This window comes from Epinephelus moara, chromosome 3, assembly GCF_006386435.1.
Source record: "Epinephelus moara isolate mb chromosome 3, YSFRI_EMoa_1.0, whole genome shotgun sequence".
In the NCBI taxonomy this organism is placed as follows: Eukaryota; Metazoa; Chordata; class Actinopteri; order Perciformes; family Serranidae; genus Epinephelus; species Epinephelus moara.
This window is the reverse complement of record NC_065508.1, coordinates 11,830,625-11,847,435: the sequence shown is the minus strand read 5'-3', so window position 1 is coordinate 11,847,435 and position 16,811 is coordinate 11,830,625. Positions and strand designations below refer to the sequence as shown.

Below are 16,811 nucleotides of genomic sequence, written 5' to 3'. Positions count from 1 at the left end.
GTCCGCAACTGCATGTGCAAATAAATCAGGTTTTAACAGAATGAACAGACATGCAAAAGTACACATCTCGCTCAACTCTTTAATACTCACCCAGCATCAGATTTGTACGTTCAGGAGTGACTTTTATTTAAACTTGTTATATGTATTGTGTCTTTTCAAAATAAACTTCTGTCTTCACAGGACATGTACAGTTTCCGCTGGTTAAATGCATACAGAAAATCAAAAGCAGCAACATAGGTAGAACACTTTGGTTTTAGGTTTACTTCCTTAGGTGTAGGCGGCAAAAGCACACGGTTAGGTTGAGAAAAAAATATCATGGTTTGAATAAAAATAAGTAAGTTTGTTACAAACATAACATCACATCATATGTCACTAGTGTAGTCTGCTACACCTTCTAGCACACTGTTGTTTTTGAATAACTCCATTGACTTCTGGTTTCACCTGAGCAGACTCCTGGGTGAAAGTCCGGAGTTTGACCCATCGCCCTCCTCTTCCACTTGCCCTATGCGGACCTTCTCACTCCTAAGCTATACTACAGCAGTTCCTCTGAGAGTCACAAAATGGTGCCAAGTGGTGGGTCTCATATCACTGCTAAAGCGTGCCCCTGTGTGTCAGTATGACACCAACAGCCACTGAGTGTCTGTATTTGAGGAGTTGGGAGTGAGACTGGGTTGCATTGATTTAATATTCAGTTGTCTATGAATGAAGCTCTGAACCATTCTGCTCAGCCACAGTGGTTTCTGTTCCTCAGTGTCAACCCCACTTTATGTACGTGTCACCTGAACTACTGGGATGGATTTATTAAAGAAATAGCTCAACATATTGTGAAATACATTTCCTTTCTTAGTGAGAGTTAGATGAAAAGATTGATACTACTCTCATGTTTGTCCCTTCAGTGTGAGGCTGGGGCGAAGAAATGGTTAACTTAGCTAGTTAGAAAAATGGCATCAGTCTTCTCTCTGCAATAAGACAAATACCTGCAGGCGTATTTCTCAAAATGTCAAACCATTCCTTTAATAGCTTTCACCTGTATTCATTTAGAGAGCATATTCCCAATTTACTATCAAAATCACTATCATTCCCTCGAAGGAATAAAAATAATCACCAAAAGTTAAGAAATACAAAGTAAATATTGTTAATATTAAAAACAGTGACAAAAACACTGATAAAAAAAAATAAAACATGCAATAAGAACAAAGACTTAAGGTCCAACAAAAGGACCGAAGTAATAAGTTAAATCGACTGATACAATTCATTCAATTTCAGCTAATTTACATATTGTCTGTAAACATCACTTGAAATAATCACAGTTTAAATAACCACTCAAACACGCAGTGTGCTGAATCTTTACATCATTTGTGAGTGATAAATAGATCAATAAGATGATCACATCCAGGGAAATGTGTACCGGGAAGTTTTTTTTCCTTCTAACGGACACCTCGTTTTTGTTTTGTTCTGTCACTGGAATGACACGAGGAAGTACTGAACACTAACAGGGGAGTGTCTGTCTAATAATGAAGCTAATAATCTGATAGCTTCAAGCTTATCTCAGTTTTCTTTGTCAATCAATTACTTTCACCAAGGTCTGGTTTTATAGTCATACAGGTACGTGTGATTCAGACTATGCGTTGCACCACTGCTGACTAATTTGTAAGGTGGTATTCTATTTTTGGTCATCTTTATCATGTTTACTGTGACCAGCCCTTCATGTGCTCATGAAAAAACCTTGTTGCTTATTTAGTCATGGATATTTAAGGCTATTTCATAGAGAAACATTTAAGATTTTAAGACAAGTTCTCAGTGGCTTTAAAAAACTCTTATTCCACCTCTGCATGTGTCCTCCCTAACTCAAGGTTGGCTGTGTGTAGTGTTGACCCAATCAGGCATGGTGCCCATGTTAAACATGGCGTATCCCCAGGTGTTGACGGCCAAATTAATGGTCAAAATCCCAATGATGTTCAGCATGAAGCCGGCTTTCACCTGAAGGAACAGACAGTGACATTCTGATCAGTATGCAGTAAAGGTCAAAAACCAGAGTATGTGCAGGAAAGGTCTTAAACATGTAATTAGGGAGATTATAAGACTCAAAACATCTCTTAAAGTCCTACAGATGTTTCTTTACAGAGTATGTAAAAGACACTTCCCTCCTCCTACCTCAACAAATATCCTTAGAGTATTTTCTATACTATACTATAAAAAGCATCAAAATAGAGCTTCTGACAGAGGTCCAGGATCAGCCCTCAATGTCCTCAAATCCTAGAAACGCCCCTGCATACACCTGAGCTGTGTGGAGCTCCTGCAACTAGAGAGCCTCTTGGCAAAGATGAGTGAGGACAGCAAAATGTCAAAAGGTTGAAGACAGGTAAATTCATTTAATATATATACTGATAAATGTTATTAATGTTTATTAACTGGCCCCTGGCCAACTGTAATTGTGCAAAAATGTCCCCTGTGCAAAGCAAGTTGAATATCCCTGCTCTAAACCTTGCTCACATGACTGATTCATGTAACACAGACTGATTATGAATCTCACCATGTCTATGACTTTGAGTTTTCCGAAAGAGAAGGCGATGGCGTTGGGTGGTGTGGCCACAGGCAGCATGAAGGCCAGAGAGGCAGCGAGGGTGCAGGGCAGCATCACGTATAGCGGGTGTATCTTAATAGCTATGGCCTATAAGAAACACAGTTAACACAGTTAAATGCACGGAGAAGCTGTGTGTCAATGTCTGTGTGTGTGCATGTCGACTTCTGTTTACCATCGAGGCCAGTATGGGCAGGAACAGGGTGGTGGTGGCCGTGTTGCTGGAGCACTCGGTGAATGTTGCCACCAGCAGGCTGAGCAGCAACGCAATGGCGTAGGGGGGAATTTGCTCCAGAGGTGCCAAGCTCTGTCCTAGCCAGTCGGACAGACCTGATTTCTGGAAACAAATTTTTCAAGCAGAAATGTTGATCGTTTTGAAAAAGGAGTCATAATGTTATTATTTGCCATGTCAGCAACATTCAATTTAGAACAAGCCCAGGTTTATTGCAGCAGCTCAAAACAATTCTGTTCCGGCAGACGCACTGCAGCGTTTTACAGAAGGATCCCAGAAGCTAATAGAAATAGTTGCTAAGTCTGCTGCAGCAGGTTGCACACAGCAGATCGAGTTTTCCTGCTAACAGGCACTCTACTTGAAATAAAGATACAATCTAATTATGAGGCTGAATGTATTTCTGATGACTAAAACACAGCCACAAATCTTTGATTCATGTCATTCATAATTGGCCTTTTAACTGTATTAACTTCATCTGTAGGCTACAGCACAACAAGGTCCTTGAGCAAACATAAATGTGCATACAAAATATGAGGCTGATAGGTCCAGTAGTTTGCGAGTTTAGCTGCAAACAGACAGAACAAGACACACACACACACACACACAACCAGACGCATGATTCCCACCAGGATTACACCTGGTAAAGACAAAAACGTGAAGCACCGAAATGCAGGACCTTCTCACATTTGAAAAGCTGTGACCAGAAACAGTTTTACTTGATAAATAAACAAATAATTGATAATCTGATGATGATAATAATCTTGAAGTACAATAAAAAAGGGAAACACAGTGTTCATGTGTGTTTACCTCACTGCCAGCAGCCAGAGCGAAGCCTCCTCCAAGCAGCAGGATGATGTTCCAGGGCATTCGCTCATGGACGATCTGCCAGTTCAGCAGAGTGGAGGGGGTGTTCACCGTCCCACCTGTGAGACCCAGACGAAGTGTGAACATGAAACAGTAATTAGTTTTAAAGTGCAGTGTCCTATCCACTGGGTAATCATCAACCAGTGCTCCAATGAGCTGAAATTCAGGTCATATGAACATTATGAAGGCATTGTATTAGCAGGGATTTTTTTTTTTGGTCTCTACAAATGTGATTAGTGGATTTAACATCTCACCTTCATCATCGATACCGTAGCCTCCACACTTGGGCAATCGGGAGGGGATGACGAAGAAGAGCATTGATACTAAGATAGCGATAGTTCCGTCTGACACATGCCTGAGGGACACAAGACAATATTATTTCACAAACCCAAGAAAAGACCAAAACCAACAATGTGTTAGTCCATCTCTCAAAGCTTTCTGACCTCCCCAACCTGTCTGTAGCCCAAAGGACAGCCATTCCTAGCAGAACACCATTAAGCAATGTGAGCAGCTGCTTAGGGACCCCTGATCTCTTGGGGCCCCCTAGAAAATATATCTTTTTAATGAAGTAGAGACAATAACTACATAAAAATAAAAAGTGACAACATGTCATGCCATTGTTGACGTATAAAGTGGCATGAAAAGAATAGACTCAAGTAAAGTACAAGTACTTAAGTGCGTATATGTACTTAGTTACATTCTGCCACTGGTGTTTAATAGTTTGACAACACTTGTTGGAATCTTGTCTTCTCTTGTGATTTGTTGACAGTAATGAAAATACAGAATATCGCCAGACTTACTGTTTAAAGTTATGACACAAAAAAAGATAAAGACTCACTCCTTTTTGAAGAGCACTGTCGCCCAGCCGTCGATGAAGCCCGGCTCCCTGGTGAACCACAGGGCAACCAGCAGGACGAAGATGGTGAGCACGGCCCCTTCAGAAAACCTCATGGGCCCTAGCTTATTGTACTCCTGCTTCATCACAGTGTACGCCTCCCTATCTCTGTCGCTTCTCCCAGTGCAGCCGAACGACTGCCTCAGGCTGAGGAGACAAGTACAAAGTGCAAAGATGCAGGGTCAAGATGCATAGGTCAACAAATCAAAGGAATGATTTAAGATTTATAAGCATGACCTAAGTTCAACGATGGTTTAACTGTAAAGTTGAGCAAACTATGGATTTACAGCATTTTGTCATCATGGTGTCATTATATGGAATACCAAGTTTGAACTGAGTTTCTTTACTGAAAATCAAGTGCTCTCACTGTTTTCTCAGACACTTGAAAAAACTGAGCTGTGTTGAGGCATATAGAATTTTTAAAAAATCTTAAGTCACAGACTTACTGCCTGAGGATAAGAGCTGACTTTAACATGAGCTGTTTTTGCCTTAATGCTGCGCTATCACTTACCTGATAACAGCAGCAGAAATAAATGGTAGCATGGATTTCTCCCTGATAATAGCTTGTGCTCTTTTACTGCACCTCGAATCATAAACCTCATTCAGCAGCTTTAGTGTCAGCACAACGATAATGTGCGAAGTTAGTAAAGCTGATGAACTGAAAATCATAATGAAACATGTCAGAGATTACTGGCTGCCTGTGTGACTGTAAATAGTAACATATAAACCTTTATCACCACAGATACAACTTTATTAAATGTTGCTCATAACAATAAACAGTGGCTCTGTTCTATTAAATTGTCCCAGTGAGTTATTACAGTGTGACAATGAGCTGGGGCGACATTTAGGGAATATATTTATCAGAAACTAGAAACAGGCAAACAGCCTGGCTCTGTCTGTATATAACCTGTTATATGTGTCAGACAATAAAGAGTCTGGAACAAACAAGATATACATAATTAATTTGAGAGCTTTAGGGGTGCTGGTAGGTGGATTTTGTTATCTTTGGACAGAGCCAGGTGAGCTGTTTCCACTCTTTGTGCTAAGCTATGCTAACAGGCTACAGGCTGTAGCTTCATATTGAACAGATCGTCTCAACTAAGGCTCCGCTAGAGAACAAATTAAAAAAAAAAAAAATGTTGTAGAATTTTGTACATGTATTTTTGTTGTAATGCAGCTTCATCTTTAAAGGGTCAGTTCACCCAAAACAAAAAATACCTCAAATGATTTACATAAATAGCTTCAGTTATATTTTTTAAGTTTTTAAAGTACCTGCTACTCTCAGTACAGTGGAGTTGGATTTAATGTGTGAAATGTGTGTTTCTCCACAAACAATGTGCCAGGGTACTTGTGTAAATGATCCCTTAGAGAAATAGACCTCTCTGTTGGAGAGTGAAATCATGTTTGTTAAACCAGAAACAGCCCTGAGATTGCTATCCCCAAACCCACCAGACTCCATTTAAATAAACAATAATTAAAGCCTGTATACAGCCAACATATTTTCACATCTAACTGGGTGAATTAAGGGTTTACTTCAACCAAACCAGAATTGGTTATTGTTGGAATGGTGAAAAGACAAACCAAGATGGTTTAAGCGAGTTTTATTTGGTTCCTGATTAGTTGTTTTCCTGTTTGCTTCATTCTCTGAATGAACTGTTTCACAATTATAAAATTATTGTTTATTTAAATGGAGTCTGGCGCATTTGGCAGTAGAGATTTTGAGTCTGTTTCTGGTTAAACAAAAAGGATCTTACTCTTCAACAAAAGGTCTCTTTGTCGGGATCCTTTCCATGATGTTTTTCAGAAACTTAAAATAAAAATCTGAGCCTGTCAGTGAAAAAAACAAGTACTTTTAGTGGACGTAAAGAGACGGTATGCAACTGTTCATTAATTTGGCTGCAGCCCTCTCACTTACCAGTAAAAAAATCAATGTCCCATTAGTTATATGAACGAAAAAACATGGAAAAATAGGGTCCAGGTTGAAAAACACAGCAGTTACATTATAAGATCTGAAAAATAGTTGCAGGGCTTAATACCATATGGTGTAAGTGGGACAGTATTTTATATGTTGGGGTTAAATGACCATTTAAACATAATGCTGAGTACGTAAAAAAACATCCATGTCTTCATTGCTCACAGAAGCATCAGTGGCTGACTGTATTAGGCTGAAGTTGTCTTACTTGACACCCAGGAACATGAAGTGGAGCCATAAGAAGGTCAACACCAGCATGAGCAGCATGTTGGGAAAAGCAAAGGCAAACCAGCTGGCAAAGTTGATGACATCACCATTCCCAGGGAAGAGCCTTCACAAAAGATTAGAAACATGGAGAGATGAGAGGCAAAAAAAAAGGTACAAACAGCTGCACTACTTACTTAGTTAATTACTTTGTTAGTTAATGCCTTACTTACTCGTCGATTTGGCCCTTCAGGATGATGTTGGGGGTTGTGCCGGTGAGCGTGGCCGTGCCTCCAATGCTGGCAGAGTAACACACACTCAGACTCATTCCTTTGGTCAGGAGCTGGTACTTCACTTCCATTGCTTTTCTCTTGAGCTCCTGCAGCGACTCTGGACTCCACTCGTGTTCAGCTGGAGCCAAAGACATTCAGTCAGTTAAAGTTATTAAAAAAGTTCATCTACAAGCAGACATTTTTACTTACGCACGCTGTCCTCCAGCTGAGCCTTGGTGTCTGGCTGGTCCTTTATTTCCTGTTTAGTTTGACTGATCTCGAGCTCAAACGCCTCGTTGTGCTCGGCTGCAGCCGCAAAATCTCGTTCGTCTGCCCGTTCCTCTGTGGCCCTTAGCTGCTGCAGCACGGCCTGGGCGATGGGCAGCATCATGGCTGTGGTGGCCGTGTTGCTGATCCACATGGACAGCAAGGAGGAGACGATCATGAAGCCCATCATTAACCTGTGTGAGAGGGCAGTGAAAGGGGGGAAATATGAGGACAGTGATCGTCAGTAAAACAGTAGTGGTGGGGATCAGATCTGTTGTATTTTCTGTTTTTGCAGAACAAACTGTTTGTTTTTGCAAATGTTTTTTCTCACTTATTGTTTCTAAATTCCGCCCTTCTTGTCGAATAGACAAAGCTATAGTCTTTGTTTGCTTTTGTTTTGTCTATATGCATGAGTTAAAGTTTCAGTGCATTGATTAATTTGTTGAGACGTATGTTTTTTGCAGTTGATGCTCCTGGTTGTTGTGGAGGAATTACTCAAAAGTGGCCAACGCTGTAAATCCACCACAATCGTACTGAAGAGACCTAATCATAAGAGGTGCTGAAGGAAGGTTTTCTGTTATCAATGTACCCTTCACTAAATTCCGCCCCAGTCATAGTGTTGCATCGGCTCCGACCAGGGTCCAACAACTACAGGGCTGAATTCCACTGACTCATGAAATCATATCAGATTTTCTGCATTTACAGGCTGGTATTGTGGATTTCGAGCTAGTCACGTTCTGCCTGAGACACATGTAATAATGATACTAGTAACCTGGAGAGGTTGGAAGGAGATATACGTTTCTTCCTTATTCCCAAAACATAATCAAACCCTGAAAAGTGTAGAGTTAGGTAGCTAGCTCTCAAAGGTATACGGCATGTATACACATGCTGCTTTTGTCTTTTAATGATTGTAACAGAGAATAAAAACTACCCTGCTTTACAGGATTGATTTTCAACCAGCTCTGTGTCATTGTAGTGTGTGCAGATGAACGGTGTTTGACTTCCCCAGGAGCTCCCTGCCCATCTGCCAGTGGAGGTCCAGGTGGTGGTGGCACGAGGGGAGCCAAACACCACTCATCTGCACCATTGATGTATAATAATAACTAGACACTGGATGCCAAAATGGCACCTATTTGATCCATATGCCAAAAATAATTTGGCTCATACACTTTACATTGTGATGACGTCACAGATTTTTAAAATCGTCTCATAAATATAAAATCTCCATGGATCAAAAATGAGAAAGAAAACTGACCTTGTTTGCAGTTCAAAGTGTCCTGAAAAATTGGAAGCAAGGCTGAGCTTCTCTCTGGGGGACCTGATCTGCACACACTGCGATGACACAGAGCTGGTTGAAAATCACCAGGTGTGGTTTCACTTTTACACTGTGATCTGTACGTTGGGCTTTAACTTCTATCTTTATCTTTTTAACCAGTTTTCACTGCTGAGTGACATTATGCATGTCTCCTACAGATGTGTATTATCTGTCTGCTTCTCTCTCTCTCTTTTAAATTTTTCTGCAACATTTGATCATTTTTCTTCAGGGATTGCGGTTTGACAGTGCGGGCTCCATGCTAGCTACATCTCGACAGACCACACGCAAAGAGACAGGGCTTAGCAAAGGGTCAATTGAACATTTCTGACACGTTGTATCATTTAAATAAATGTAATGTGGATGTTGTCTTAAAATGTGAACAAGTCCAGACTATAACTATCCTCGTAAACACTGCTGACCCTGTAGTCACATCTTTCTTTTTGCTGCCTACTGTTGTGTGCACAAGTGAGCCGTATCACAAGGCTTTCTTACAGGGCCGGACGAACGCCAACTAGCAGCAGAACTCGGAGAGCGATGCGCTTATGAAGGCTCCAGTGCTCCACTGCAATGGCCACCAACAGGCCACCGATGAACAGCATGTTTGAGTCTTTCAGATACTCAATACTGACCTGAAATAAATCAGACAATAACTTCAGCAGAAGAATAAAAAATCACGTAGAAAAACAAACAGCAAGTGTATCAACTATCAACTAACCAAAAGACATGCTGACTCATACATAAAGTATAATCCATTTTGTTTTATGAGCAGTAAGTAAAACACAGGGAACAGCAGATATTTAAGGTTCTGTTCTTCTGGTGTCCTTCAGCTGCCCTACAGCTGATCCTGACCTCAGATCTATCACAAGCTAAGCAAAGACAAATATGAGGTTGTATTTAAGGCAACTGGAACTGCTGTAAAATCCCAAACATTTTTAGTTTAATCTGTTAATCAGTGACGGGGGAAAAGTTTGAGGGTCTACACAATAAGTAAGTTGTGATTAACTGAAGCTGGAACCATTTTTTCTCTTCTCTTATAGCTTGCTCACATGAAATAAAATGCTGTCCTACAACAAAACTTTGCTCCAGATACTGTCAAAGACTATTTGTGAAAAGCCAAAACAAAACCTCACAAGTACTAGACATCTTTCTACCAAAATGTCTGAGAACCTTCTGGTCATATAGTTGCAGCAGTATTTCTCCACAGGTATCAGTACGGGTACATAAAGGCTGGCACCATAGAAAGAGAATCAGAGTAGAACGGACATTCCCATTCAAATCAATGTGGCAGGATGGTCCATGGGGATGGTAAGAGCCATTTTTGTACCGTTGCCATTGCAAGAAAGAAACTTGGATCGGTGTACAATTGTATTTTTCTGCCTGATAAGGCAAATAGATGTAAGAATAGGCCAAAATGAAGTTCTCAAACTACTGAGTGACACTTTACTGCCCCAATGACACTTGTCACTACAACAACTAACAACAATCGCCATTTTCTTTTTTACGAGTGAAACGTCCATGACAAACAGTTCAATGTCCTTTCTACTGTAATTTTATTTCTATGGCTGCCACATGGACTGTAGAAACTAAATTGTCCTTCAGGGATAAATAAAGTTTCCTGAACTGAACTGAACATAACGGAGCACAAAAATGTAGCCTAAATAAGGACTGACATCTCCAGCCTTCATGATGCCCATCATAGGGAAGAGGACGACTGGCAGTAGGGCAGTCACAGCCAGAGGCATACACTCTGTACACCAGTACAGAGCCATGAGGATGATAGCATAACCACATCTGGCTTCCTGCAAACACACACACACATACACTCGGGTTAGAAGAAAGTGGCAGCGAAGTAGGCCAATTTCTCGAAAATGAGAAGTGACAAAAATCACAGCATTAGTGCAGCATTTTGTCATTTTACATGTGAAAGGTGCTGAGATATGCAAAGACACAGACACAGATGCTGGGTACAGACAAAGACACACACCTAACAGTAAAGTTAATACGGCATTTTCAGCCTTCAAGTGCTTTGTCTTATCTCCGGCCTCTCTTTAAAAGGCAATAAGACTTTACACATGCAGATAACGCTAACCCTTGACCATAAAACAAACAGTTTGTTGTGCTCTTGTCTCACAAGATAATTTTTATGGGTCCTCAGTAAAATCACAAAGACCGTTTTAACTACCCGACATTTAACTTTCCACAGGAACGAGACCTCGCTCAGCTCTGCACTTTGAGGCAAAGTGTCTGCTTTTGCACTTTTAAAACATTAAGACCCAGTAAGATAAAGGAATACCAACATGTGATGTTTCCATGACGTATGACATGTACATGTGTATTTACTGTAGCATTCATATGTCATTTATTAAATTACAGCACAATACAACAGCTTTGTAGACCTAATTTGCTTTCACTACCATTAACTTACTGTACTATAATATATTTTACCACTATTACTATAACCTACAACTACTTTTCAGTTTTAGTATTGTATAATATTTTGATTAAATACGTGTTTTGATTTAGGTTACATTCATACTCTCTTTTCTCTGTCTTTCTTAGTTGTTGTTTTTTTCAGTTATAAGTAAGTAAGCCTTATCTGACAAAATAGTTTGTCATTTTGGGAAAAAAAAATTTTACTTTCTTGCTGATAGTTAGAAGAGAAGATCAATATTACCCTTGTGTCTGTGCACTAAATATAAAGATGGAGCAAATTGTTAGCTGAGTTTCGCATCAACACTCGAAACACCTAGCCTGGCTCAGTTGTAACAAATCTGCCTACCAGCACCGTTAAAACTCACAAATTAAGAGGTTGTGTCTGGTTTGTTTATTCCATACAAAAAAAAAGTAAAAACAGGTGTTATGTGATGGACTAGTCCTTAGCTAGAGGCAGTTGCCAGGCAACTACCAGTTACCTGCAATGGCAAGACTCTAAGGAAACTATAAAATAGTAATGATGTAGTTTTCCAGTAAGACTGCAGGAAGTCACTGCTCACAGATCACATCATAAACCCCTCGTTACACCACAGCTTGTCGTTTTCACACATAGGTGTAGGTGCAAATTAAACAAATAAGATATAATGTGTTAGTTGTAATTTCATATCTAACTCTAAAAAAAAAAAAAAAAAGCACATAAAAGCACATTTTCCAAAATGTTGAACTGTAGAGTGGTGCAGAACTGAGTCCTAAAACCCAGACATGAGTTAGCATTTTAGCACTCCCGGTTCCCTCATCTCGAAGTTTTTTTTTAAGGTGCTTTTGGTAAGATGCCTGAAATAAGGTCTGTGGTTAACACAAGCTTAAGTGACTTTAACGTTTTGTTCTATGACATAAAATACATCAGTAAATACCCCACCCATGAATTCTGAAGCCTTTACATGGCTTACAAAAATGTGGTTGCCACCAAAAGGCTAAATGAGACCTTTACAGCATTGTTGTTGTGGCGCAGGCTATTCTCATGCACGGTTCGTACGTTTTCCTGTGAAAAGTAACACACTAAAATTCTTACATATCCCCTATAACAATGAGCCAGTAATTCGTGCATATTTTGTTTGGGAGGCTATGATCATGTGACCAATGTGAGTAAAGAAGGAAGTGGCCTCGAGGGATCTAGTCAGGAGGAGGTTGAGGCTGTGGATGGGTGACAAAACACAGGACTTCCCCCAGGAGACTGGTGTTCATAACTGTTTGAACTTTGGATGAAAAGTGATTCATTCTAAGGTGCGTCCTCACCATGTTTCTTTTCCTAAACCTAACTACTTTACCTTAACGTTAACGTTAAGGATGTGAATCATTTGTGGGCCACTAATTTGTAGGGTTGTTGTGTGTGCACTTTTGTAAGATACAAACCATTGTATAAGGATGGGTTGCTCGTGATGCTGAAGTCATGTGACCATGGTGTATTCATTTACATTCTAATGTTAGTTTTTTACTCCTGGAAATTGCATTTTTGCTTCAAAAATCATACGACTGGAGTTTGTTTGTGGAGATTATCTTGCTGGACAAAATGTGTCCACTGTGAATCATATACGTTTGTTTGCCACAGAGCTTATTTCTGCATTGATCCAAAATCCAATGGAAACATCCAATAGGCTTTTTCTTGAGGGAACCAGGGCGATACTAACTTCCACGCTGTCCTACAAATAAATGCACTTTATTTCTTATTACTCATTTATAGGCTAACTATTATTATACTTATTACTATTAGTAATAGTAGTATTTGATTATTATTGTTATTATCAATCATTTATTATCAGTCCACCAAACTAAGTGCATGCATATGTTGCAGCATCTTCCCATAGTTTAAATTGTTCTGGAGTGAAAAGTAACCAGAGATAAAATAACTCACTGCACTAACTTGGCATGGAGAGTGCTGCTGAAATGGAGATGGAGGCAACAGTGTTCTTTATGTCTTTATTGGCACCGAAAGTCTCTGTGTTGTCAAATGTGGTTTAAGATTAACTGTGCATTGTGCATTACAATGTCACCTTTGTCTCTCAGCCATCATAAAAGCAACAGACTCTTCTTACAGTAAATACAACAAGTCCATAAATGAGGACAAGGAAATAAACAAGCTGATGAAAAAGGTGTCTGGTTGCAGCATTTAAACACAGAAGAGGTTACATGGGTCGGCGGGTTTAAGGTGATTGCATGTGTTTCCACTGATTACGTTAGGAATTTGACCCTGAAGATTTTATCTTATGAGTGGTTTTCTTTGGAAACCTGAGGAGTGATAAGTGACGGTTAATGGCCAAATACAAATTACAAAACAAATAGCCTGTATGCACGTTAAATAACTTTGACAGATTTATGTTTTATATAATATCAGTTTGAAGGTTAATGTTATTGTTTAACCTATATGGCTCATACTCAATATAATTCTACGTTTATGAAAGTGGGAATTGAAGTAAAGAACTGTCTTACTTCCTTCTTATGTTGTTGTATAAACTGTTATTGGTTGGATCTAAAGTCATCATGTTTTAATTATGCGATTGTAGCATCAATAATGGTGATGGCTTGTGAAGTTTTTGTTCATAAAAACACTTGCCAACTGAGCTACTGACATATGTAATGCAATTTCTTGAAATTTTAGACACAGATAATTTGTTACAACTCTAAAAACCCCTCAAATTGTCAGAAATAAGATTGTTTATTAATTTGCACCAATATGAAATAACAGTTTGAAAGGCAAGTTGGCAAATTAATTGAACAGGTTGAACTCAAAAGGACAAATATTTGATGTGCACATACAACCGCATGTGCACTTCTTTTGCAATCACCTCTCCATGTGTTAATAAACAGGGCAACATTTGTTTCCATGATGTATGACATGTACAGTGCAATAAACAAGTAGAAAAAAAGGGCACAGACAGTAAGGAACAAACATCTTTAGTCACAGTCAAACCCATCACAACTTTTACCTGTTTTACACTGGGAAACACTTGTGATGTTCTTCCAGTCAAGACAAACAGATTAAAACCACCCAGTTAATTAAAGGTAAGTTACCTCCATGCACACACACAATCACACTCACCGATGTAGGGATGACGAGTGGCAGGGGAAGGAGTACAAGCGGAGTGACGACGATGATGATGAAGTTTCTGTGGTTCCACAGCCACTTCAGCCAACTATCCATGATTGTGCTGGCAAAACTGACAAAAAGCAGCAGAGCGGAGAAAAACTATCCGGAGAGTAACTCACGGCTGATCAAAATTTACAAAGAGTAAATTAACCTACACAGAGTTCAGGTGAGCTGACAGAAAAGCTAAGTGATAGAAAAGCTAAGCGGTAAAGTGGAGCTGAGGAAACACAGATGTGCCTCACAGACGCCCACTGAGGTAATGAGACTGATGTAACTGCAAAAAGACCCTTTTATATCTCTAGTGGCATATCAAACATTAACCAAACACCAACGAGATCACAACCCTATACAGAGGGGCAGATGAAGCTATTGGTTAAGAGAGAAAGCAATAGAAAAGGTAGAGAGAGATGGAGAGGCTTAGAGATGAGGAGAAAGATAGCGAAACGATGCAGGTTTATTACCTAAAGGAGAGCAGCTCCGTCGGGTCTAACCAAAGGTCAGGGCCTGTGTATGTGCCAGCTGAGCTGAAGGAAAAGAATAGGTACAGCAGCCACTTACAGTCTGCTACAAAGTCAACAAACATGAAACTTTAGTTATAACTTTGACATAAAAATCCCCGAAAGGGATGCTTTTTTTTATCAGAGTTAAAGGACAAGTGATTATAACTCTGTATTATAGGCCTACAAGTACACAGAGGTGTAGAAGGTCTAACATGTTTTAGCCTAAGTTAGTGTCAGACTAATTCAACATTCCTCCTCAAACGAGAAGTTGAGTTTCAATCAATAAACATCCTTTTTCTATTTACCACAGCCAAGGTTTTTGCCGCTGCAGCTGTAGGGGAGACTGGGGATGGTTGGCAACACTTTTAATTTCTACAACAACAAATGAACTACAAATCACCTGATTCACTCTGCACATACTTAGTTCAGAGCCTCAGAATGAGTCGCAAAAACAGAAAATGTTTGAGTGTAACATGACTTATGTAGACTTCAGATAGTTCCCGGGGGTTACTGACGGACCATTTGAATACATTATACTGAGAGACAGAATTTTTGGGGAGTAGCAGTCAATAATGCATGTTAATTTAGTTAAGATGTGTTGTCTTACCCTTTAAAAGTGCATCTGCTGTAACTCCACTGCATTGGAGCATGTGCTGCTTACTTTCGGAAACTATTGAGAGGCTCCACGATCCACCATTGCTGTAAAAAAAAAGGGTCCATTGGAGTGAACGGAGATGACACAACTCTCTGTTCAAGGGCTCTGGCTTAGTTTAGTCCTTATTCTTCATGTGAGGAATTAGCACCCAGTGGCAGACACAGCCAAGAAAAAAATAACTTCAACAATTTTTTTTTTTTTACTTCATTTATTTTTGTGATAGCATTGCCTGCTTTGTAGTTACAGTCATCAAACTTATGTTTAATATATGAAGGTGACTTTTATGCAAGTTAGTGCTCATGTTTTAGCTGAGAGCTGAAATGTTAGCTAGTTGGTGGCCACAGGAGTCTGGGTTAGTTGTAACAACATGAGAAAAAATGTAGAAACCTACCCCTAGCAAAATTTTAATATACTTGGCTCACACACAAGCACAAACACACACTCACAGGCAGGACCAGCACAGACAAGCAAAAACACACATAGTCAGCCAAGTAAGAGTGCAAAAGGACACACACACACACACACACAGGATTGCAAGACAAGTGCAAACACACATAAATAAACATAGACACAGACACGCACATCATCACATCAAACACACACACACATGCGTCATCTTGGCATCCAGTATCTAGATATTATTATAAGTCTATGAGTTCACTCCAGGCTATGTAACAACTAACCCGGACCATAAGGGTTAATTGTCACATTCCTCTCCTTGTGTTTGAGACCAAACCATGTATTAAAGAGATAACAAGTACAAATGCACACGTTCCAAATATTTAGGGGGACGTGTTCCCTGTGTCAACTCCCCACCCAAATAATATTCCACACAGCTTTTGTCATTATAGAAAGTCTTACTTTAAAGGAATAATCTGATACAGCCAGACGCTGAGGACAGCTCACCTGGGTCAGTAAACAATAACAAAATACACCTCACATGACCTTTAAAGTTCACTAGTTAACAATTTATATCCTGTTTGTTTAAACCATACATAAAAGCATCGTGTAAAAACATTTTATGGTGGGTTGTAAACAAGTAAAATAGAAAACACCATTCATGAATTGCACAACTGTCTTGTTTTATCATGTTTGCTAACAAACTAGTCCAATATCCTAAGGTAACCTGGGTTTTCTATTAAAGTTGTTAAAGTTTGACAATGAAATAATTCAAATAAAAAAGATATTTGCTCTTTATTTCTGTCTCTCCTTGCCTTAAATAGAAGGCGAAGTCAAACCCAAAACAAGACAATATGACTGGAAGGAGGACACACCGCTTGGTTCTGATGGCTGATACGACAGGTGCTCCTTGGTAAGGCAGACGAAAGTAGGACAAATAGGAATCAGGAAGTCTTACAGGATATAAAGTTGTGCAAAAAACATAAAAAACAACAAGGCGCTATGTCTTCAGGTGAAATAATGTAATATAGAAATAGTGTGATCACTGGTGGTAGACTTGAAAGGATGCAAGTGTCG

General features: G+C 39.6%; 1 protein-coding gene across 1 annotated transcript; it reads right to left on the bottom strand.

The window, feature by feature from the left end:
* Window positions 1-60: 60 nt before the first annotated feature.
* slc13a2 (solute carrier family 13 member 2) lies at window positions 61-14,428 on the bottom strand. The gene is made up of 12 exons (XM_050039288.1): window positions 14,133-14,428; window positions 10,273-10,401; window positions 9,095-9,231; window positions 7,231-7,481; window positions 6,982-7,159; window positions 6,753-6,875; window positions 4,516-4,719; window positions 3,932-4,032; window positions 3,621-3,736; window positions 2,757-2,918; window positions 2,534-2,671; window positions 61-1,980 (listed from the first exon to the last, which is right to left on the bottom strand). The coding sequence occupies exons 1-12, from the start codon at window positions 14,232-14,234 to the stop codon at window positions 1,849-1,851; spliced, it is 1,773 nt and encodes a 590-aa protein (XP_049895245.1). The 5' UTR covers window positions 14,235-14,428; the 3' UTR covers window positions 61-1,848.
* Window positions 14,429-16,811: the final 2,383 nt, after the last annotated feature.

Coding starts and splice junctions, on each gene's coding strand:
- slc13a2 (XM_050039288.1), bottom strand. CDS start 14,234: ATGGATAGTTGGCTGAAGTGGCTGTGGAACCACAGAAACTTCATCATC. Junction 6,876..6,981: donor CTGAAGGGCCAAATCGACGA/GTAAGTAAGGCA, acceptor TCTTTTGTGAAG/GCTCTTCCCTGGGAATGGTG. Junction 2,672..2,756: donor TGCCCATACTGGCCTCGATG/GTAAACAGAAGT, acceptor TGTTTCTTATAG/GCCATAGCTATTAAGATACA.